We start from the raw sequence: 23479 nt of genomic DNA, 5'->3' as shown, positions 1-23479 counted from the left end.
ACTCATCAGTTCAAATGACACACACGGGTGAAGATGAAAATGACAACATCATCAATGAAATAAGAGAAGAGAAGGGTAAAAACAATACTGTGAAAAGCTGTTTAGCAAAATAAATAATATCAGAGAACAGTAACTTCCTGTAATGTATAACATGGAACCTGAAATTCTATGCAGTGAAACCAAAGTTGCCGTCAAACATCCAAAAAACAACAAACCCACTGGTGTTGATATTATTTTAGAGGAAATGCTGAAAGTGAAAGGAAACAATGTCATATGTATCTTGAATTCAATATGCAATAAAGTTTGGATAACAATTGAATAAGTGCGAGTTGGCTATGTGGTTAGGGTTGCACAGCTGTGAGCTTGAATCTGGGAGATAGTGGGTTTGAACTCCACTGTCGGCAGCCCTGAAGATGGTTTTCTATGATTTTCCATTCTCACACCAGGCAAATGCCGCGGCTGTACATTAATTAAGGCCATGGCCACTTTCTTCCCACTCCTAGGCCTTTCCTATTCCATCACCACCGTAAGACCCGTGTGTGTCAGTGCAATGTAAAGCAAATAGCAAAAAAAGGAAACAATTGAATAAGCTAAAGACTAAAATATTCATTTTAATCCTTCTTTTGAAAGAAAAGTGTAGCTCGTGCCAAAGTCCCATTTTAATTCCATGGCTTTGAAAATATGGAAACTGCTCGGATACAAGAGGTGATAATTAATGACATTTGGCGCAGGACTAGACCATCTGAGTTCTATAAAATGTGTTACTCACTAGGTCTAACGTGCAGCAGTAGAACTTTCAGGGCCACCATTTAATTCTGTAACTCATCGTTCGTGATTCGACTTGCCCATCTCACCTTCAGCACTCAACTTTAATATTAAATTTCAAGAGCCTCTACCCTCTTTTCTTTCTTGAGCTAGTTATCGTCCATGTTTTACTTCCATACAGTGCCATGCTCCAGACAAAATTTTTCTAAACACCTAAGTAATTTGTTTATCAATCTTCGCAGAGTGCAGTTTTCTTTTCTGAAGAAGGGCCCTCCTGTGTTTGTGCTAGCCTGCAGTCTGCATTTTATGTCCTCCTTACTTCTGGTGTTGTTAGTTAATTTACTACCCATGTATCAATATTCATCTACTTCCTTTAAGAGTTCATTTCCTAATAAATGTTCCCTGCATCAGCTGGCTTTATTCCACTTCACTTTTGTTACTCTTGTTTTGGATTATTTATTTTCATCTAGCACTCCTTCCCCAATTTTCTGTCTATACCATTCAACAAATTCTTCAGATCTTCTGCTGCAGACTGAGTTGAGATAACAGTTTCATTGGCAAACTTCAGGGTTTTGATTCCATCTCTTTGGATTGTAATTCCCTTTTCAAATTCCTCTTTGATATTCTTAACCACCTCTTCTAAATGAACATTCAAAAGGAGGGGGAACCTGCGGCCCTTCCTCACTCGCTTATGGAATGCTGCTGCTTTCTCAAAGTCTTTGATAATTATCACAGCATTAATTGTATTATCACAGCAGACTGATTTATCTACAGATTGCCAGGCTGAGTGGCTCAGACGGTTAAGGCGCTGGCCTTCTGACCACAACTTGGCAGGTTCAATCCTGGCTCAGTCCGGTGGTATTTGAAGGTGCTCAAATACATCAGCCTCGTGTCGGTTGATTTACTGGCACGTAAAAGAACTCCTGAGAGACTAAATTCTGGCACCTTGGCGTCTCTGAAAACCGTAAAAGAGTTGTTAGTGGGGCGTAAAACAAATACCATTATTAATATTTCTGCAGATTGTAAATATTCCTTCTTTCTCAGTATCTGATACCAATCACCATCAGAATCTCAAATACTTTGGTCCAATCAACAGTACTGAATTCTTTTTCTTGTTCTACGAACAATATATATGTGTACTTATGCACCCCATACGAAACACATACTCTGGAAAATAGAACAAATGCAATTAGAGGCGTTGTCTGACACCAAAGTCTTGGGAGGGCCAAAAATTGTGAAAATATGCTTAGGTAAATTACAGATAGTGACATTGGAGTTAATTTTTCAGACTGAAAATAGTCAAATGAATTTCAAGAAAGCATCAATGACATGTAGTACACCAAACTTCCCATCCCGGGATTTATTTATTGGGCCAAAGAAATGATAAATAATTTCTCCCCAGGAGGGTTTTCAATGAAGGCAAATTGGGAACTGACTTGACTATTTCGAACAAGTTTAGGGTTTTGACAAATATAACAACTTCTGACGTATTCAAAGGCATCCTTCTTTTAATTTGGCCGATAATAATTTTTGGCAGTTTTGTGAAAAGTTTTAAATTGGCCAAGGTGGGCACCTCAGCATGAGTCATGGTAGTAATTTAAAATCATAGACTGGAAAAGTTTAAAATTGGCCAAGGTGGGCATGTCAGCGTGAGTCATGGTAGTAATTTAAAATCATAGACTTCAAATCACGGGGAATAAACACTTGTAGACTTGTTTCAGGGACAATTACAACACAAGAGACCTCTCTTTGTCTCGATGGACACACGGTTGGGGGTATTATTGGAAATTCCATCTAATAGCTTAACACATTCATCATCCTTTTTCTGAAATAAACCATATCAGTAAAGCTCCAGGCGTATATTTGAAGAACATTGACCAAAAAATTGCAATCGATCAGTTTTGATCCAGAAATGACGATGTTCAAGGCAGGAATGGAACTTTTCGATGCCCAGAACAACAGCTAAGCACTTCTTCTTATACGTGGAATACCTAAATTCCACCCCGTGAAGCATCCTGTTGTAATACATGATAGCGGCTAAGTTTGCGTGTACAATAAAGTCAAAGTTGGCTCTGATACCAAAGTCAATGACTACACATAAGTAACAGAGGGCAAGCAGTTCATCCAAAAAGTAAACCAGATTAGGATAGAGATGGCCAGGATATTGCACACATGTCCTTCTGAATTCAATCCTCTAGGATCAGATGTAAATTCAGGATTGCTTCACATGTGTTTAAATTTCTTCTGAAGCCAAATTGATGTCCTCCAACTCAGTTTAAAATTGTCTTTTCGTACTAGAATTAATGGTGCAATAATTTTCACACTTGTCATCACGGGCTTTCGTGGCGAAAGGTATAACATCATTCTGCCAAAAATCGTATGGCACTTCTCCTGCATCATGCATCTTGTACACTAAACGGAACAATTTTGTAATGATGATTTTTGTTAAGGCAGTCAGTAATTCTGAGGGTATGTCATCAGTTCCTGGTGCCTTCTTCATCCTTAGGTCTCTCAAAACTGTCAAATTCTGACCTCAAAATTGGGACTCCCATTTCATCAGCATCAACAGCTTCCTTTTTTTTCCAGAACCCTATCATCTCCTTCCTTACCTTGTATATTACTGTTGGGTATGTTCCTTACCAATTTTCCCTTTCTCCAAGGGCTTCCTTGATTTTCCTGTATGCGTTTCCTACCTTTCCTAGGACCATAAAGCCTTGCCATCCTTGCCTGGTGGATGGTGCAGTGATTCCCAGCCCCATCGACCGAACAAATCAGCCGCGGTTTGCACTGTATGTGGCTGAGTGTTGTTGTTGATTATGATGTGAAATACGCATTGACAGTGTGCTGTGGAGGAACATAGTGCTTTAAGATAAAACCATTACAGTCATACTTGAGAATACCAATAACTTTCACCTTGGCTGGGGTTCACATAAACTCTCCAACTTTCTGGTTTCCCATAATGATGCCATTGATTCAATCGGCATTTCAGTTGCGGCTCATACAGTTTAGTCCATGTCTCATCCAGAGTAATGATATGGCATAAGAAAGCCTGTTCTTGAGACTTATAGTACACCAAATGGTTACGAGCAGCATCGTATCATAATCATTTTTGCATTTCTTTCGAATCATTGTGATGACATTTTTTCTCATGCCCAGGTGTTACTTCAAATATAAGCACAGTTGTATTTGCTAATCCGTTGTCTCGGTTCAGCTCACATGTCATGTGACATTGACCAGTGTCCATTAACATGCACTTCTCCTTCACTGACACTAGGATGTCCTGGCTGACGCACGTCTGCCACATATTGGCATCCCACCGTGCCACTGTCCTGTAAGGCAATGCAGATTCCTCACAAGCTTGGTGACACTGTTGTGCTGTACGACCTCTGGCACATTCTACCTTTATCCTATTCCATTGTTCTTGTTTCAAAAACATCGTGACAACACTGTCTAACGTGAGGCTTTGTTCATCTTGTTAATTAACATGTTAGTGATTTCAGAAGGGAGAGTCCATATGCTCTGCGGTATGGTAGATATGTAACTAACATGTGCTGTTAGTGACATTATTGGATTCCATTGCATAGCATCTCTTCACCAGTGTTGTCACTATTAAAGTTCCAACCATCTGATCTCCCATACTTCAGTTTGCCTTCATTTTCTAGGGCTCATTAAACGTCGTTTCCATTTTCATCCACCTGTGGCCTACTTAATCTTCATATGAACAGTCCATTGAAAATATCTTATGGATATATGTGGAGAATTGCTGTTTGAAGCATGGGTATTCCCATGAAGTTAATATTGATTGTTTGTTGAAGCCCTGTTGTTGTGAAATCCCTACAAAACTGGGCCTTTAAAATCTGAATGTAAATGTTTTAAGTCTATATTGATAAAGCCTTCAGATTGTCTAGAGTCAATGAAAAATTGACCTATCTCAGGTTAAGATGCAATGTATGTCTGTCTAACAGTAAGAGTCATCTGTGGGAACCAAGAAACAAACAAGTGACCAGTCATATAAGATCACATAATAAGAAGTACACGATGACAGGTTGTTGCAATAAGGAAAGACTTGTAATGTGGAGATTATCCTTGTCGTTCATGTTTTCTTCTTATTATTATTTTGCTCTCTTCCAGCTGTCCTCTTTATCCTATTATGAGTTCATTTTCATGTTCTTGTTCTTCATAAAATTATGACTTGACACTTGTGTGTTTGTTTCCTTTTTACATTTAGATAGTAAATTGATATTTTTATTGTGTAACTATGAAATTTGTTTTGTCAGCTATGTCATGACTATTTGTGTGTTTGAGTCATCAGTCCATAGACTGGTTTGATGCACCGCTCCATGCCACCCTATCCTGTGCTAACCTTTTCATTTCTACGTAACTATTGCATCCTACATCTGCTCTAATCTGCTTGTCATATTCATACCTTGGTCTACCCCTACCATTCTTACCACCTACACTTCCTTCAAAAACCAACTGAACAACTCCTGGGGGTCTTAAGATGTGTCCTATCATTCTATCTCTTCTCGTCAAATTTAGCCAAATCGATCTCCTCTCACCAATTCGATTCAGTATCTCTTCATTCGTGATTCGATCTATCTATCTCACCTTCAACATTCTTCTGTAACACCACATTTGAAAAGCTTGTATTCTCTTTCTTTCTGAGCTAGTTATCGTCCATATTTCACTTCCATACAATGCCACGCTCCACACGAAAGTCTTAAAAAAAATCTTTCTGATTCCGATATCAATGTTTGAAGTGAGCAAATGTCTTTTCTTAAGAAAGGTCTTCCTTGCTTGTGCTAGTCTGCATTTTATGTCCTCCTTACTTCTGCCATCGTTAGTTATTTTACTACCCAAGTAACAATATTCATCTACTTCCTTTAAGACTTCATTTCCTAATCTAATGTTTCCTCCATCACCTGCCTTCGTTCGACTGCACTCCATTACTTTTGTCTTGCACTTATTTCTTTTCATCTTGTACTCCTTACCCAAGACTTCATCCATACCATTCAGCAACTTCTCGAGAACTTCTGCAGTCTCAGATAAAATAACAATATCATCAGCAAATCTCAAGGTTTTGATTTCTTCTCCTTGGACTGTGATTCCCATTCCAAATTTTCCATGAACCTACTACGCTGGCGTAGCAGGGGGAGATGTGATACTCCCACGTGGTGCATCCCAGGTGGCGGATAGGGGCTTCCTAACTGGCTTGCTGGCGGACTTGAGGGAGATAAAATACCTCTCGCGGACCAAACACACAACCCCCTGTGGGTGGGGGACACACATGTAGAATACACCCGCAGTATCCCCTGCCTGTCGTAAGACGCAACTAAAAGGGGCGACCAAGGGATGATTGTCTTGCGACCATGAAAATACTTGTGATTAGTACCATCACGCGGAGAACATCATGGGTCGCTTTTACTTGCGCATAGTACCACTATGTTGGGTACCAAATAGGTTTGTGATTAGTACCACCATACGAGCGGGACCATGGGATGATAGCTACCATGGTTCTGCCTTGCCTATGATTAGTACCCACTATATGAAGAACACTACGGGATAGCAGAGGGTCTCTGTGGTTAGTACTCTCATGTGCTGAACACCATAGGGTTGTGTTGCCCGTAAATAGTACCTCAATGTGAGAAAAACCGTAGGTCTGTAGTATATGTCAATTTTCATAACCTAGGAGTAGTACCATAATGTGTGGAAGACCGCGAGTCTCTGCTACTTATGATTAGTACCGCAGCGTGACAAATAACATGGTTCTACATTCTTAGCAATAAGTACCATTATGAGGGGCCAATAACTTGTAGACTGCAAGCATCATTGATTCCATGTTATGCTATAGCAGCACTCCCTTCATCAGTAATCATATTGTTTTATGTCAGAACCTGTGAATGTAAGGCATTGCAGGTCGCATCCACTGATTGTTTTAAATTCATCTCCATCCATTCATTCTTCATCCTCACGTTTTGAATTCTGGTCAGTGGAGAATATTGGACTTTTAATTTGTCATTCCATTTTGTCTCATTTCGTATCATTAGGGGCCGGTGACCTCAATGTTAGGTCCCTTTAAACAACAAGCATCATCATTATCACTCCAAATTTCTCTTTGATTTCCTTTACTACCTGTTCTATGTAAACATTGAAAAGGAGAGGGGACAAACTGCAGCCTAGCCTCACTCCTTTCTGGATTGCTGCTTCTTTTTCAAAGCCCTCGATTCTTACCACTGCAGACTGTTTATTATACAGATTGTAGACAATACTTCGTTCGCGGTATGTGATCCCTATCATCTTCAAAATAATAAATAGCTTGGTCCAATCAACATTATTGAATGCCTTTTCTAGATCTACGAATGCCATGTACGTGGGCTTGTCCTTCTTGATTCGATCCTCTAAGATCAGACGTAAAGTCAGGATTGCTTCACGTGTTCCTACATTTCTCCTGAAGCCAAATTGATCTTCTCCCAACTCAGCTTCAACTTGTTTTTCCATTCTTCTGTAAATAATATGTGTTAAAATTTTGCAGGCATGCGATAATAAACTAATGGTGCAGTAGTTTTCACACCTGTCAGCACCGAGTTTCTTGGGCATAGGTATAACAACATTCTGCCGAAAATCGGATGGGACTTCTCCTGTCTCATACATCTTGCACACTAAATGAAATAACCTTGCCATGCTGGTTTCTCCTAAGGCAGTCAGTAATTCAGAGTGAATGTCATCAATTCCAGGTGCCTTGTTCCTATTTAGGTCACTCACAGCACTGTCAAACTCTGACCTCACAATTGGGTCTCCCATTTCATCAGCATCAACAGCCTCTTCATGTTCCAGAACCAAATTATCTACATCTTTACCTTGATACAACTGTTGGATATGCTCCTGCCATCTTTCTGCTTTGTCTTCTTTCCCTAGAAGTGGCTTTCCATCTGAGCTCTTAATATTCATACACCTAGATTTCCTTTCTCCAAAGGTTTCCTTGATTTTCCTGTATGCAGCATCTACCTTTCACAGGACCATACAGCCATCGACATCCTTGCACTTCTCCTTCAGCCATTCTTCCTTAGTTACCTTGCACTTTCTATCCACTTGATTCTTTAATCACCTGTATTCTTTTCTGCCCTCTTAATTTCTAGCATTTTTGTATTTTCGTCGTTCATCAATCAGGTCTAGTATCTCCTGAGTTATTCACTGATTCTTACTTGATCTTATCTTCCTTTCTAACATTTCTTCAGCAGCCCTACTGACTTCTTTTTTCATGATTCTTCACTCTTCCTCTAAAGTGTTTCCTTCAGCCTTTTTAGTCCTTGTGCAACGTGTTCCTTGAAACAATCCCTCACACTGTTTTCTTTCAACTTGTCTAGATCCCATCTTTTTGCATTCTTTCCTTTCTTCAATGTCTTCAACTTCAGATGGCATTTCATGACCAACAAGTTGTGGTCAGAGTCCTTGTCTGCTCCTGGGAAAGTTTTGCAATCCAACACCTGGTTTCTGAATCTCTGCCTAATCATAATGAAGTCTATTTGATACGTTCCAGTGTCTCCAGGTCTTGTCCACATATACAGCCGTCGTTTGTGGTGTTTGAACCAAGTATTGGCAAGGACTAAATTATGATCAGTGCAGAATTCAACCAGCCGACTTCCTCTTTCGTTCCTTTGTCCCAATCCAAATTCTCCTACTGTACTACCTTCTCTTCCTTGGCCTACCACTGCATTCCAGTCTCCCATCACAATTAGATTCTCGTCACCTTTTACATATTGTATTACATCTTCTATCTCCTCATATATTCTTTCGATTTCATTATCATCCGCTGAACTAGTAGGCATATAGACCTGCACTATTATGGTGGGCATTGGTTTGGTGTCTATCTTGACAACAATAATTCTTTCACTATGCTGTTCATAGTAGCTTACCCACTGCCCTATTTTCTTATGAATTATTAAACCAACTCCTGCGTTTCCCCTGTTTGATTTTGTGTTGATAATTCGGTAGTCACCTGACCATAAATCTTGTTCTTCCTGCCAACGTACTTCACTTATACCAACTACATCTATCTTTAGCCTATCCATCTCCCTTTTCAGATTCTCTAACCTACCACAATGATTCAAGCTGCTAACATTCCACGCTCCGACTCGCAGAATGTCAGTATCCATCTTCCTGATGATAGCCCCCTCTCGTGTAGTCCCCACCCGGAGATCCGAATGGGGGACTAGTTTACCTCCGAAATATTTTACCCGGGAGGAAGCCATCATCAGTACATCATTCATGCAGAGAGAGCTGCATGTCCTCAGGAGGTAGTTACGGCTGTAGTTTCCCATTGCTTTCAGCCGTGTAGCAGTATCAACACAGCTAAGCCATATTGAGTATTATTACAAGGCCGTATCAGTCAGTCGTCTAGACTGCCGCCTTTGCAACTACCGAAAGGCTGCTACCCCCCTTTCGATGAACCATTCGTTAGTCTGGTCACTCAACAGATACCCATCCGATATGGTTGCACTTGCGGCTCGGCTATCTGCTTCATTGGGACACGCAAGCCTCCCCACCACGGCAAGGTCACATGGTTCGCAGAGGAGGCACGACTATTTATGAACTTTTACTGTAATTATCTGTTTACTTTACATTTCTTAATTTGCTGTTCATATTTGTTCCTTATAGGCTTCTGCTGATATTAAGGATGACATATGCGTGGATGAAGACACAGTTGGTCAGCTGGTCACCTGTTTCAAGGAAGAAGTCGAGTAAGTACAATTTAGCTTAATTACATTTTACACCCCTAAACCTCAACAATATAGAATTTGCATTTTATGTTTCAGTAACTCCCTCTGCTGAAAAGTCATGTAGTGAAGATCTCATTATCCCGATATGTAGGGCTCAAAGCGAGCACAGATCCAAACAGATCATTCTAGAATTCTGTCACCAGTGCTTCACACATGGTTCAAACTTGTTGATTTGATTGTGGTTCATGAGAAAATTCCACAAAATTAAAAAAAACTCAACCCATAATATCTAGTGATCAGCAGGCTGCCTAGATTGCACCATTTCATTCTGAGCCAGTAAAATTATTATTATATTACTATATAGTAATAGGTGTTCCTGGGGTGTCTGGTTGACCATGACTTTTGCTGTTGGCCATTCTTGCAAAATGATCAGTCCTCAATCCAGCAAATCATGCTGCCTTGAATTAAGCACTCGATTCCATCTCCTCTCATATTTCTGCATTCTTCTATCGAACCCCAATATTTCTCATTAGTGACAGTTTGCAAATATCATTTTTCTGTGATATACATATATTTACTGTTGCTTTCTGCGGCTTCTTAACTTTCAGAGCCATAGAATACAGTGGCTCCTATGACGACATTGTAAATATTTATCTTTGTGTTGTTAGGTATCTGCCAAACTTTCCGTTTTACCCAGAAACTTTCCGTTTTTTAACTCGTCTTCTGATTTTCCGATTTATTTTTATTTCTTCCTATTCTTGACCAATATAACCTCCAGTACAGTCAATACCCTTCCCCTAGGATAAAGGATAAATTCTTATGTGCTTGTGTAATTTACCCAACCTCATTTTCAAGCGTATTTATTTGATGCTTTATTTTGCGAGTGTATCGTGTTTCCTGCTCGCTACAGCAGCATGTGTGGTTTACGGCTGGGGATTCGGGAAGGCAGTCATCCTACAAGCAAGAGAAGGTAGCGAGCGCTAGGGACTCAGTTAATCAGGATGAAAGAATGAGATTCTTATTGTGTGGTTCGCGCACTTTTAACATAGTTTCTGTGCGTAATTTCATTGGAATTATGTGCCATGTGTTTTCTCTAGCGGTTCTGTGCTTTTCCCCATGTCAAAGTCATATGTTAATAATGTATGAGACATACCTATCTGTTTTGTATGCGCTAGTTTCGCATATTTCACTGCATTTTTTTAAAGTTCTTATTTCATAATTTTAATGAGTTGAATGTATTTCAGGGAGTTGTGTCAGTGACAGTTTCTGGTATTTTCTCTTCACGTTTTGGTCAAAAACTATAACAAACGTTAACTCCAAGTGTTCAGAGATAGCTATAAAATTACATTTCCATTCATTTTACAGTCTAATAAAGGAAACTATTGTGCGAATCACGTCGGGAGATGAGTAATTGAATTTTTGAAATATAAAGAATACCATTTTTGAGCATGTTTAGCACACAATTGAATCGTATGTATCTACGGGCTTTCACTGAATACATTATGTTTATTGGTACTAGTACTTAAAAATATACAAAGAAATTCTATTTTATGGCATCACTTTAATTATAACCCTTATTACAGTAACTTTTTAGAAGAAAGGATAGAGTACCGGTGTATACAGTAGTGAAATAAGAAACATAGGTCCGTTAACACGTTTAAAAAAATAATCTGTTATTCTTTTGTCTTTGTTGCAGTTAACCTTTCCTCCCTTCGCGTTGAAACTTTTTGTCAATACCTCGCAACCGAGTTTCGTAAATGGAGCTGGTCATCCGCAACTTCTTGGCTTGCTTTCATACGTGATGGGTATTTAATTGACGCCCGAGAAATGGCGAGACTGCCGATCATTAGAAGTTCGAGTTTTTTGGTTCCCGTCATATTAGTTTCCAGCTTCACTGGAATCCTTTCTTTACTTGTTAACTGTTCCTCACTGTATTGCACAGTTAATGCTGCACAAAATTTGAGTTACAGAATCTTCAAGGGAGGAAATGTTTGCTTCGAGAAATCGGCAAATTCGTGTAACCGAATTCGAGGATAGAGAAATAAATACACGTGAAGAACAGGACAAACGGCCAAAAGAGACACTGAATATTCGAGTAATGGAGTTTCGACCATATGTATGTGTTATAAATTAGAGTGATTAGGTACATTTTCTTGTAACCATTTTGATGCTTTTTTTAGTTCAAGATTTTAAATTTAGTGATCAAATCAGATTGTGACTGTAGGTATGCTTGCCTTTTATCGTGTCCTTTTTTCACTTAGGCTGTGGTGCAATATGTGATGAAATCCAAGAATTAAAAAATCTTCCTATTTTCTTATTTCTAAAATTTGGCAGGTATGCTTAGGGTGAGGTATATTTATTGCCCTGAAACCCAAATTTAAGTCTGTGCACCTGAGCGGCTGGAAACAAAGGCAGAATTTGTTTGGGTGGAATTCATGTGCACTGGAAGCCGTAAGTTCCTTTCGGATTCCATGTCCCGAGCTCGGAACTCCCACAGCGACATGATTGAGGAATTACTACTATCTCTAAGCCGTGTACAAATTATACAACATTGATTCAAAGGTACCTACAGGGCTGGTGAGTTTATCTTGGAAATGTTCTGGCAGCATGATCACCATCATATCCTGCCTCTTTCCATCAGTCCATTAGCAGCAACTTTTGCTTTAGCGTTCTACAATGTGTTCCTCGATCAATTAATTACAGAACCAACCCATATAATGAAAGCTCTTATCCTTACTAACCCTCCATCCTCAGTACTAGAGACACAATAATCCTCCATTTCTGCGAACACCTAGCAGTTACAGCTACCATAAAATACAAGAAACCAGCAGTAAAGTCCATAACTACAAAAAACTGGCTGCGAACTGCTGTCATATCTTCTAGGAAACCATCTATCCATCGGTACTCCATAGATTACAAAATAAATAGTCAGAGTGATACACAAAACGAATATGCTGTACAGGAAACGGAAACAGGATACAAGCAATCTTATGTGGGACTAGTACAAAAGCATGACTAATGTGACCAAGAGACTCATCCACAAAGCATACAGAAACTACATAAACTTGTGTTAATAGTAAACACTGCAAATCAGTACAAAGTACATTCTACTCTAACGGCAATAGTTGCCTTACCCCGGGGCCATTGCCTCAACTTTCCCTGAGTAGTTAAAAGGGGGCAATAATGAGCCTGGGGAAAGTACAAATATGTACCCAAACACACCTCACCCGTTACCACTCTCCCTCTCCAGGCTTTACATACATACATACATACTCGACCACATGCTGCTTCTGACCTGTACAACATACCTCTAAATGTCTGTCTGTTAGGTCATCAGCTCAGAGGCTGGTTGAATCCTCAAATAGCATCACCAAAGGCTATGCAGTTATAGGGAAACCACAAAAACCAATGACAGTACCAAAATGAGGCATACTAGGCAAGATGAGGAGTGAGGTACTTTGCCGTTGCTTTCCTCACCGGGCCAGACAGTGCTGTTGTATCACAACTAACCCTATGAGTGACACCTTTCATGACACTCAGACACACTGGTTGTGCTTTGAATGTCATTAATCAGCACCACCCGTACCCCAGCAGCTTCCATATTGTCACAGCCATGGATGAGACTGGGACTTCAGTGGATGCTACACTTTACTCTGGCCTGTGCCAAGAGATTGATGCAAAAGTACTGTACCCATCAAGAAATGACAGCAGGCAGACCTCTAAATATCTTTGTGCTTAGCGCAGAAGCATTAGCTCCCTTGGAGCTGACCTTGGACTTAAATGGTGGCTACACATTGTACTGATGAGGCTGGGGATATGGCGTAAGGCTTAATACGTATGCTTTACTCATAGAGGCATAACATTGGACGGTGAACTTGGGGACTCAGAGCTCTACTTGAAGATGGTGGCTAATGGTACTAGGGACATGAGTATATAAAGGGGGCTTCTACCCTAGGGGCAAGTGGGCAAGATGGCTGTTAAACACGGGCTCTTATGGGGCTAACTCCTGGGAGCTGGCCCAGGGGCTACTTCGCAAGGTGGCTGCCATTCACAATCTACCTCTAGCCACGAGCTATGACCTCTGACAACTTCAGATTGTAGGATGTCATCATCTTATGGAATACTGTCGAAAGAGGCAACTAAAAGTGTTGCCTGAGTTGAGGGAACGTGGGTTAGTGAACTCAGGGTTTTTAGCTGAGTCTAGGTATGATGTGTGCTAAGCTGTTGTCTATCTAAACTCCCTGGCCAACATTTTTAGGACACTTTATTCCGAGGTGGGGGAGTCGATCAGAGTAAAGCTCCTCCCAGGGCACCCTTGCCTTAGGTAGGAGCCGAGCAACCTGTGCTGTTGCTGTGTCTGCATTGGTGAACTGTGGGTCTTCAGCTGAGTCTAGAGATGTGTGTGCTAACCTGTAGTCTATTTAGCCTCCTTTGCTATCTCTTGTAGGCGACACTTGAGCCATGGGGAGCAGGGTAAATGTCACTCCTAAGGATTCGAATGTGGAGTTGACATAAACTCAAAACTAAAGAGCTTATGTGCAATTCAAATATCCTCACCCTGATTGAAATGTGTGCACGATTAAGGTAAATGTTGAGACATGCACATCTCAGCAGGGAAAAAAATGACTTTGCGAGCTAAGCTGTATTTTTCCGATCTGGTGTTGCAAAGGGATGCGACAGTGTGTTATGATACAAGACACCTTCAGCTGCAGGTCAAAGCTTGTTCGCAGTGACATTACTACAACTCTTGCTTCTATGATGACGTTACTCCACTAGATCTTTTCATGAGGCAGGGTGGAGAGGTAGGTATACTGCCGGTTGTAAGGGTGACTAAAAGGGAAGGGCTAACTCAGGGGAGAGCTTGCTAGGACACAGGGGTAAACAGACATACGCAGAGCCTTATAGAGGCATTCTCAATTTTTTTATTCTTATTTTCTGTTTACTATCTAGGGTCAGTTTTTTCTATCGGACTCAGCAAGGGATCTGGGTCAGGGGATACAACTGAGAAGGATGACCAGGACCTCGTCCTACCTGGCCCACGCGTTATCCTCTTAAGACCTATCTGCTGATGTGATTATGGTTTTATGGAGAAAGCTGGCCTAGGAGCTACTGCGCAAGATGGCAGCTATACGTAAGCTCTTATGAAAGCTGGCTCAGGGGCACACGTGCAAGATGGCGGCTATAGATAGGCTCTGATGGAGAAAGCTGGCCTAGGGTAGGACTTAAGGAAGTGGCCTAGGGGTCATTGTGCATGATGGTGGCTGCATACGACTTCTTAGTGCTAGGGCCTCCAAGGCAAGAAAGTTGTTAAATGTTGGTTATATGAGACTAACTTTAAGGAAATGGACCAGGAGTTAATGGTGATATATTAACTCTATAGAGCTGCCCCAGGGCCTCACAACTTGTAACACCCTGACATTCGAGAATTGAGACAAGGGCTACTATGCAAGATGGCTGCTATACTGTATTCTCATGGACCGAACTCTTGAGAGCTACCTCAGAAGCTTACAACTTGTAATTTATAGCCAATTAGTTTTATCGCCTAACTGTTAGCAATTGAGGCAGGGACTACTCGGCAAGGTAGCTGCTGTACATTGGTTATATCAGGAGCTGGGCTGTCGCTCATTCTTCTAACCAGCTACCCTTTATAACTTGAGTCTAGCACAGCAACTAGTGGTGATAAATGAGCTTTATGGCACTAAGAGTTGTGCTAGGGCTTTTCACGTCTTGGGCTAATGCAGGCATTTAATTCTCCTAACCGGATGCCCTTTCGAACTTCAGTCTAGCGCAGGGGCTCTTGCATACACATATTCCCTTATGGGACTAACCGTGGGGGGGAAGCTGCACTAGGGCTCTCGTGGAAAGATAGTAGTTCAAAGCTAAAAGCATAATCAGAATGACAAGATGTAGATAAACATGGAATGTTGCTATAACCTAACTTCGTGCTACACGCATTGTAGGGAATGGAACCCAGGGGTCACATCTAGTCAGATGGCGTAAGGCTTAGTACGTACTTTTTACTCATAGGCCATAACATTCGAGGGTGATCTTGTGGACTCTGAGTTGAACTTCAAAGAAAATGGTGCCTACACATTGTACCAATGGGACTAGCAGATTGTGTAAGGATTAATAATGATAGCAGCTCTAATGGAAGGCAGTCTGAGGGACTCAGAGCTGAACTTGTAGTTCTGCACAAGATGGTGACTCTAAATTGTATATATATGACTAGAGTGGTGGTGTATGGCCTAACACATTTGAATTGCTTGTATTAACATAATGGAGGTCGTTCTCAGTGTCTCAGAGCTGAGCGACCATGAGTCACTCATTGACGTTAACATTTTTGAGCTTATAGATTTCAAATTAAGAGACTTCTAATTGCATACTATAATGTTTACATCACTTAGAGATTAAAGCTTGGGGTTTGAAACTAAATAAAATATGTTGAGACATAGCTGTGAAGTCAGTGCAAACTAACTTAGGCTGAGTAGCTTAGGTTGGCAGAGCTTTTTGAGTGTTGACAAACTGCATGGCCTAAAAGGATGCTCTAAGGATGATAGCCAGAAGTGATGTTAAACACTTAGTAGCATATAGACTAACTTAGGATGGGCAGATATCATCTAATTCTAAATATAATACTAAAACCCATCCATCTTTCAAGTTTGAAAATTGACCTGTTGAAGGGTGAGCATGTTGAGAACTGCATGGTCATCTGCAGTGAGCAGTCACTTATGAGCAAGGGGCAGTTAAGCATGACTTAATGATCAGGGGCTAATAAGCAATTGCGAATGATCAGGGGGAATTGAGCAAGAGCGTACGAGCAGTGATAATAAGCATGGACTAATGAGATGTGCATTGCAAGGTTTTTTAACATTTTATGCAACTATTTTCTTACAGCTCAGTTAAATGTTAAATTTGTGACTATTTGTCTTAATAGAGCCTATACAAAAACCAGAAATCTCATTTTTGGACAAAAATGATTAGAAATGGTTTTTACACCTTTAGTTATGTAGCATTTTTTTATAGAACGATGACTAATGCTGTTATACAAGAATTAAATTTTATACTTCCCACAAAACTACCATTTTAGCTAGCCTACTATTTGGGGTTTCTCTCTTGCTTTATCCAGGCTTGAGGCGTGCTCTGTAGATAGAGTTGGAGTTAACACCCTAAGAGATAGACATTACTGAAGAGTGTGCAACATTATAGTGTACCATATGCTACAGAAAAGCAGGGGTTTAGGATGGTACTGTACTGACTGTACTGTAAAAGATGTTGCTCAGTAATACCCACACAATGTAATTCTTGCCCTGTGTGTAGGCCTAGAATCTCTGCTTCATATTTTGTGTAATGACAATCTTGATCAGCTCTTAGCAGTTAGAAGCATTCTACAAGTAGGTTGGGAACTTACATCTACATATGTTAATGGAGGCTTGTTGTTAACATTTCATACTAGGTACAGATAGTTAATATGTAGAAAAATGTATGTAACCTGCATTATTGTTAAAAAAAAAAAACCATCGTGACTTCTAAGTTTTTAGAACAAACTCTTAGAAGACTTTTGGTCGATATGAATTTAATTGAGATGGTTGTTGGCATGTACCCAATTGTGGAGGGGGGAAGGGAAGAATCCAGTATGGTGAAAAATCTTAGATGCTATATTTCGGAGTTGTAGGAAGGGATATGGAGCTTGTTATGTGCCGGTAAGTAATTTTATCTAGTCCAGGGGCAGTGTTCTTGTTTGTTCTGTGTGCATCTTTTATATCTTGTACTGTATCAGGAGCATTTAGGGGTTGTTGGGAGTCAAGAGCTGGGGGTGATTCAAAGGTAGGGATAGAGGATTCTGTGTGATATCCAAATATTCGGATATTGCATCGTGGTCAGGATGGTAGATATTAGGATTGGAAGATGGTGAGAAAATAACTTTATAATGTTCTGCAAAAATGTCAGCCTTTGTTTTATAATCACTGAATGCAGATTTGTTATGTGTTATTGAATAATAGTGTACGATTGCTTTATGTTTGTCAATAGTCTCTGAAAACTGTAAAATTAGGTAATGGGATGTAAATCAAATAAGATTATTATGATTTGTCAGTTGTTTTATTTGATCTGGTATTAACGAATGCCAGTCATGTTGGATAATTCTGTGAATGTATTTACCCAGGATCTTTTTAATAGCCTTAATGAATGATCGAGCATGTCTAAGCGTGTTTCTATGTTCGCGAAGTATATTTGGGTCACAGGTTGGAAGGTATGCCTTGTAAATTTCGTGGGAATATTTTAATAATAGGAGTGGTTAGGGTGGGTGGGGGGAATTTCATGGTAGAAGGTATGGTGTCGGTTGAGTATAGTTAGTGGGGATTCTAATTTCCTAACTTCTTCTTGTAATTTGTTCGGTGAAGTAGGTGGTTCAGTATTGCGCATTATGTCTGATATTGTCTGTATGCTATCCAATCGGTTCATGTATATCAGTGGTTTCCGAAAGGCGGCCAGCGAAACCATACTGTGCGGGCCCACGAGAGCTTTAGAAAAATTATATATATGTTTTTAAAGAAATTTGTAGCAAATGTACCAAAAATACTTTATAGCTCATTCAAAAATGTATCCGAAATCAGAACTAATTCATTATTTAATATTATTTCCTGGTTTTAAATATTCAGTTGATCTGAATAGATTATTTTATTTTTAAAAATTGTAAAACCCTCATTCTTGCAATAGCATATATTTTCGTATGGATATCATTTTCACTTGCATGCATATCTTGCAGAAATTAATATAAAATCAATATATAAACATTTGAGAATATTTTTCAATACCGGTTATTTACGTTTGAATATTGTCATACATATCTTAATGATGACATAAAAACATTTGATTGTCATGCAGACATATTCGATGTATATTCAGCTGTTTCATAGTTTCCAACCTGTCTAAAAATGATTCGTAGAAATGCACTGCTTACTTGATACAAAGAATCTTCACATTCATGTGAAACCAGTCCCCACTCCACAGAAACTGAAGTCTAATCGCTGATGTTAATGAAATGTATAAAAGACACTCATAACAGCAAGTGCTGGTCTGAAAAGGATACAGAAAAAATGAGGAAACGAAGCTGATAAAGAATAAAGTCAGCTGTTCTATGAGTGACGCGCCATATCTCGCAGGGCAGGATGCAGCAAAAGCAGACTGACCCTCATTCCCTTCACTCATGCAGCAACTCACCCGGCAAGGCTTGCTGGCTATTCCTCCCGTCTCCACACACTCAGTCGCACTTGCTTGATGTGTAGTGAAGTTTCACAAGTTACCGTACTGTCAACCTTGGAGGCTTTGTTTAGGGATGTGTGTAAAGTGCTTGCATCTTTTACATGAATAGATAATGAGCGGACACTCAGTGAAACACAAAATGAAAATAAAACAGAATTTATAAGGAAAGCTGGGAGAGTGACTATTTAATTACTGACAACAGTGAGAGGCTTCAGTGTTTGGTTTGCATGCAAATAGTGTCTGTGCCGAAGGAGTACAATGTTAAACGACATAACTCAACAATGCACGAGAGAAAGTATGCACATATAAGGAAGAAGCTCGACGCACACTGGTTGCAGACCTCAAAAATAAATTAAAACAGCAAACAGGTATGTTTGGTAAAGTCTTACAAAATCAGTCGTCTTCTCTGTACGCCTTCTACGCACTGTCGCTTGAACTTAAAAAGGCAGAAAAGCCTTTCACTGAAGGCAGTCTTGTTAAAAAGTGCACTATGGAAATTGCAAAGGCTTTTGGAGATGCTAAAATGGCTGGGAAATTTGAATCAGTGCCACTTTCCAACCAAACAGTACAGAGAAGGGCCACTGATATGGGAAACAAGTAGAAAAAGCACTCATTAAGTTGCTTAAGGAAAGCACATATTTCTCGCTATGCCTTAATGAAAGCACTGATCAGTCACAAGTCAGTCAGCTACTAATATATGTATGCACCATCTTCGAAGACTTCAGTAGTAAAGAGGAGCTATTTGATGACTGCTCATTTCAAACAACAACATAAGGGAGGGACATATATGATGCTGTAAAAAGAACTGTTGACAGAGTTGGAGGCTGCAGTAAATGTTCAGCCATTGTGGCAGACGGAGTGCCAGTAATGACAGGGGTGAAGACAGGACTGATGGGATTGCGTAACATGTCCAATGATCCACTGTCTCATTCACCAGGGAGCGTTGTGTGGGAAATCAATAAAAACTGAAGTTTTTGAACTTGTGGTTAAAATTATTAAATGTTAAGAGGTGGAAATCTAGCCCTTCTGCATAGAAAATTCAAACAGTTTCTGCTGGAAATTGATGCAGAAAATGGAGACTTGCTGCAGTAGAACCATGTAAGTGGGCTGAGTGCAGGGAAGTGTCTTCAACCTTTTTTTTTTTTTTTTTTTTTTTGCAATTCGCAAGGAGATCCTGAATTTCTTAATAAGTTTATCTTGTCAGATACCTCAGAACTAGAAGAGAAAATTCAAAGCCCAGAGTTTTTAAAGCAGCTTTCCTAACAGACATGACAAAATCACTTTAACACCTTCAAACTAAATCTTCAAGGAAGAAGCCATGAGGTGTCAGATATGGTGGGAACTGTTAATGGATTGCGAAACAAATTGAAATTATCTGTTTCTGTAGAAAACAATGAATTGACTCATTTCCCCTGCTGTCTACAATTAGCGGCGGAGGAGGACCAAGAAACCATACATTTTTCAGATTTCATTTCACACATTTAAGAGATCATTGAAGAATTCAACACATGGTTGAAGGAAACTGAAATTCTGAAAAGCAGTATACAACTCTACGTGAATCCTCTTGGTGCTGCATTCGAGGAACAAGAACCACAGCTTCCACTTGAGCTGTGCGATCTACAAGCCGTTACATTCCTTCAGACAAGATAAGAAAAGGGATCAAATATTTTAAACTGCTACCCAGTAAAAAATACCCAAAGTTAAGATGATTTGGACTAAAAATGACTTCAGTGTTTGGGAGCATGTACATATGTGAAAGTGTTTTTTTTCATCTATGAAATTCATTAAAAATCAACACAGTAGTCGACTTCAGATTCTTCCTTGCTGCATCTTTTGAGATTAGCAACAACAGAGCTGCAGGTAGACATTCGTTCAGTGGTAGATGCAGCTGATCGACCACTAAATGGTACTTCTTTAAGTTTTGTTTTGAGTACATTATTAACTTCAGTTATTCTTAAGGCATTTTTTGTCATTCATCAAGTATTAATAATTCAAATGAACTGTCATTGTTGGGTTATCTTCTTCATAATTCAATTATCCTTGGTATAATAGTGTTAAATTTTTTTCACTCCTTTATGCTGATGTACAATAATGTCTTAAGCAATTAAAATTATCAAACTTCATTTCAATTGAACTATGAACATTATTTCATAAGGGTACCTCTGTTCTATTTGTAGAATTTTACGAATATTGGCCTATTGTTAAAGTGTGGCCCGCGATCATACCTAAGGTTTCCAATGTAGCCCTCGAGCTCTTACTAATTGGAAACCCCTGATGTATATCGTAAGACTGTTTGGAGACGATGGCTATGTTGGCATGGGTTTGTTCGTATATTTGTTATTGTTAATAGGGCAAGGGCATGGTGATTTCCCAGTGAATGTAGCATGGTGATGTCACAGATCATTGCTAGGTTAGGGCTGAGGACTAGAAATTCAGGGGTTATACTTGATGTAGGGCAGCTATGGGAAGGGAAGGGTAAGTCAACACTCCTCATAACATGTAAAACTCTGTGATAATGATGTAAGTACTGATTTGATGATCCATATATTCTACAAATATATAAGTTGGGGAATAGCCAAGAGGTATATAAATTGTTGCTAAAGCTGTTATTTGATTTCCAGTCATGACTTCTGTTTTTATGTTTTCAGATTGATATCATTTACAGAATAATAATGTTGCGATGGGATGGATTTATGAAGACTAATTGCTACCCCCGTGATATCCGTTGGTCCTCAAAGAACACTCCTTGCCATAATAAGCATTCATTTACTACAGTAATGGACTAGGATCAATTGGAAAGAATGCACAATGCATTCTTATCCCAGAGAACGTTCCGTGAAAGTGAGTCTGGAAGATCAGTTGGATCTGATCGAGAACATCAGGACATTGGAATGGGAGAATATTCTGAAGCAGCATAGTGACAATTTTCAGAATGTTCTCACTGGGAGGTGGGCGAGGAGTGAAAGGGGAAGGTGGGGAGGGGAAGTTCAGGGGGGTGATAGGTATTACTTTTTCTGTTTGAGTGAAAGAAGTTTGAGGTTTATCCTTCATTTAACTGAGAAGGATGGATGAGATTCATCAAAAGTGTTGCATTTGAGTGATCCCTTCTTCATGCAAGCACCTGAGGTGCACTGACCACTACAAATTGCACATACGTTTTCAAGAATGCAATAGTAAGATGGTCATAGAATTGGCAGCAATCGCAGTGTCCGCGCTGTCGTACAGATGACCAAGAGACCTCCACATGATGTCACTTTACATAGATCTGCACACCATCCCTCAGCAGATGGTTCATTGTTGCCATATTCCTGGACATGATACGTGTCCATTTGAATTCTGGATCTGAATGGCCTGGAATATTTGATGTCCCTATTTCTGAAACTGGGCAGCGATAATGTCCTCCATGTAGCTGCTAACGACACCATACATCACCACTAACTAGGTGTAGGCTGGACGTGAAAATGGACAGCTGTGCCGCATTGTTCAGGCAGGTTCTGTGCTGCAGCATGTATCGAAAATGTGCCAGTCCTCTTTTGTTGACTAGGACTGTGTAGAAAGTTCTGGAAGTTTTGATGGTGTGGCCATCTTTGCTCCACTGAATTTCTAGGTTGTTATCTCATGTGGTGTTTGGCAGAAGCTTGGTATTTACATTGTAGATTGGGATAGGGTGGTTGACATCCTAACTTCTTAACTTCACTATAAAGAATGGGGTAGGAAGACTGGTGTTTGTAGCTCTGGCATTGTGTTGTTTTATTTTGTGTGGCAGTGCCATGTTTTTTGTTGCCTCTGCTTAGCTCCTGATATTTAACAGCATAAGTCCCTATGAGCGGTTCGCAGCTGTTAAATGGAACTATGCTGAAATACCACTCTCTCTGATGTTAAGAGATGATATCCCACCGGACTGACTGACATTGGTGTGCATGTACTACCAGTCAATGCAAGTGGGATTTATTCCTCTGGAGCAACAGCAAGCTACTTGCAATGGTTTGGTTTTGGATAATCACTGTCTTCCAGGTTCCAAGCCTCTTTCCTCCGTACTCCTCGATCGCACCTTGTTTTCCTCATAATGGTGGTGGTGGTATGGAATTTCCAGGCACCATGGAATAAGCTTTTCCCACAGGTGGTAGATTTCTTGCTGATGGTGCTCCCTGTTGTTTCACTGTTGATGTAGTTGTGTTGCTGCTCATCGTTGGGTTGTCACACTACTCAATAGTCAAATCTTGTGATGAACGTATTCTCCGTCAAAAGATTATATGAAAACAAGGTTGTTTAGCATTTGGGGCGTTGACCTATGGTGATATTTTGCCCCTACTGGCACCATATGTGAGGAATCTGTGTGTATTATTTAATGGCGAAAGTGTAAGGTGTTGAATGTGAGAAAGGGAAAGTTAATGACATCACAAACACCCAGTCCCTAAGAGAGTGGAATTAATCATTATAATTAAAACCCCTGATCCGGCCGGGAATCGATCCCAAGGCTGTCGAGTGACAGGTGGATGCGTTGCCGGGCCATTAACACATTCATCTGCAAATGAATTTGTTTTTAGGGGTTCAAATCTCTGTCTCAGAACTCAGAGATTCAGTGGTTGATACTTAATGGTGATGGCAAGGAAAGTATTTATTTTAATCTGAATAGATGAAGTATAAATTTTAACAGCAGTTCAAGAAAGTTGTATGGTTGATTTCTGTTAGGAGGTGAGGTTTACTCAACTAGGTAACAAATTAGTACAGAGTAG

General features: G+C 40.0%; 1 protein-coding gene across 1 annotated transcript in view; it reads left to right on the top strand.

Moving 5' to 3' along the window:
* The window catches only part of LOC137502919 (zinc finger protein 558-like), a 66689-nt gene that overhangs the window by 35998 nt on the left and 7212 nt on the right, over positions 1-23479 (top strand). Inside the window, exon 3 of the mRNA XM_068230119.1 lies at positions 9421-9503. Coding sequence (XP_068086220.1) covers positions 9421-9503 — 83 coding nt within the window. The remainder of the gene's footprint in view (positions 1-9420; positions 9504-23479) is intronic.

This window comes from Anabrus simplex, chromosome 13, assembly GCF_040414725.1.
Source record: "Anabrus simplex isolate iqAnaSimp1 chromosome 13, ASM4041472v1, whole genome shotgun sequence".
Classification (NCBI taxonomy): domain Eukaryota; kingdom Metazoa; phylum Arthropoda; class Insecta; order Orthoptera; family Tettigoniidae; genus Anabrus; species Anabrus simplex.
This window is presented reverse-complemented; position numbering and strand designations above follow the sequence as displayed.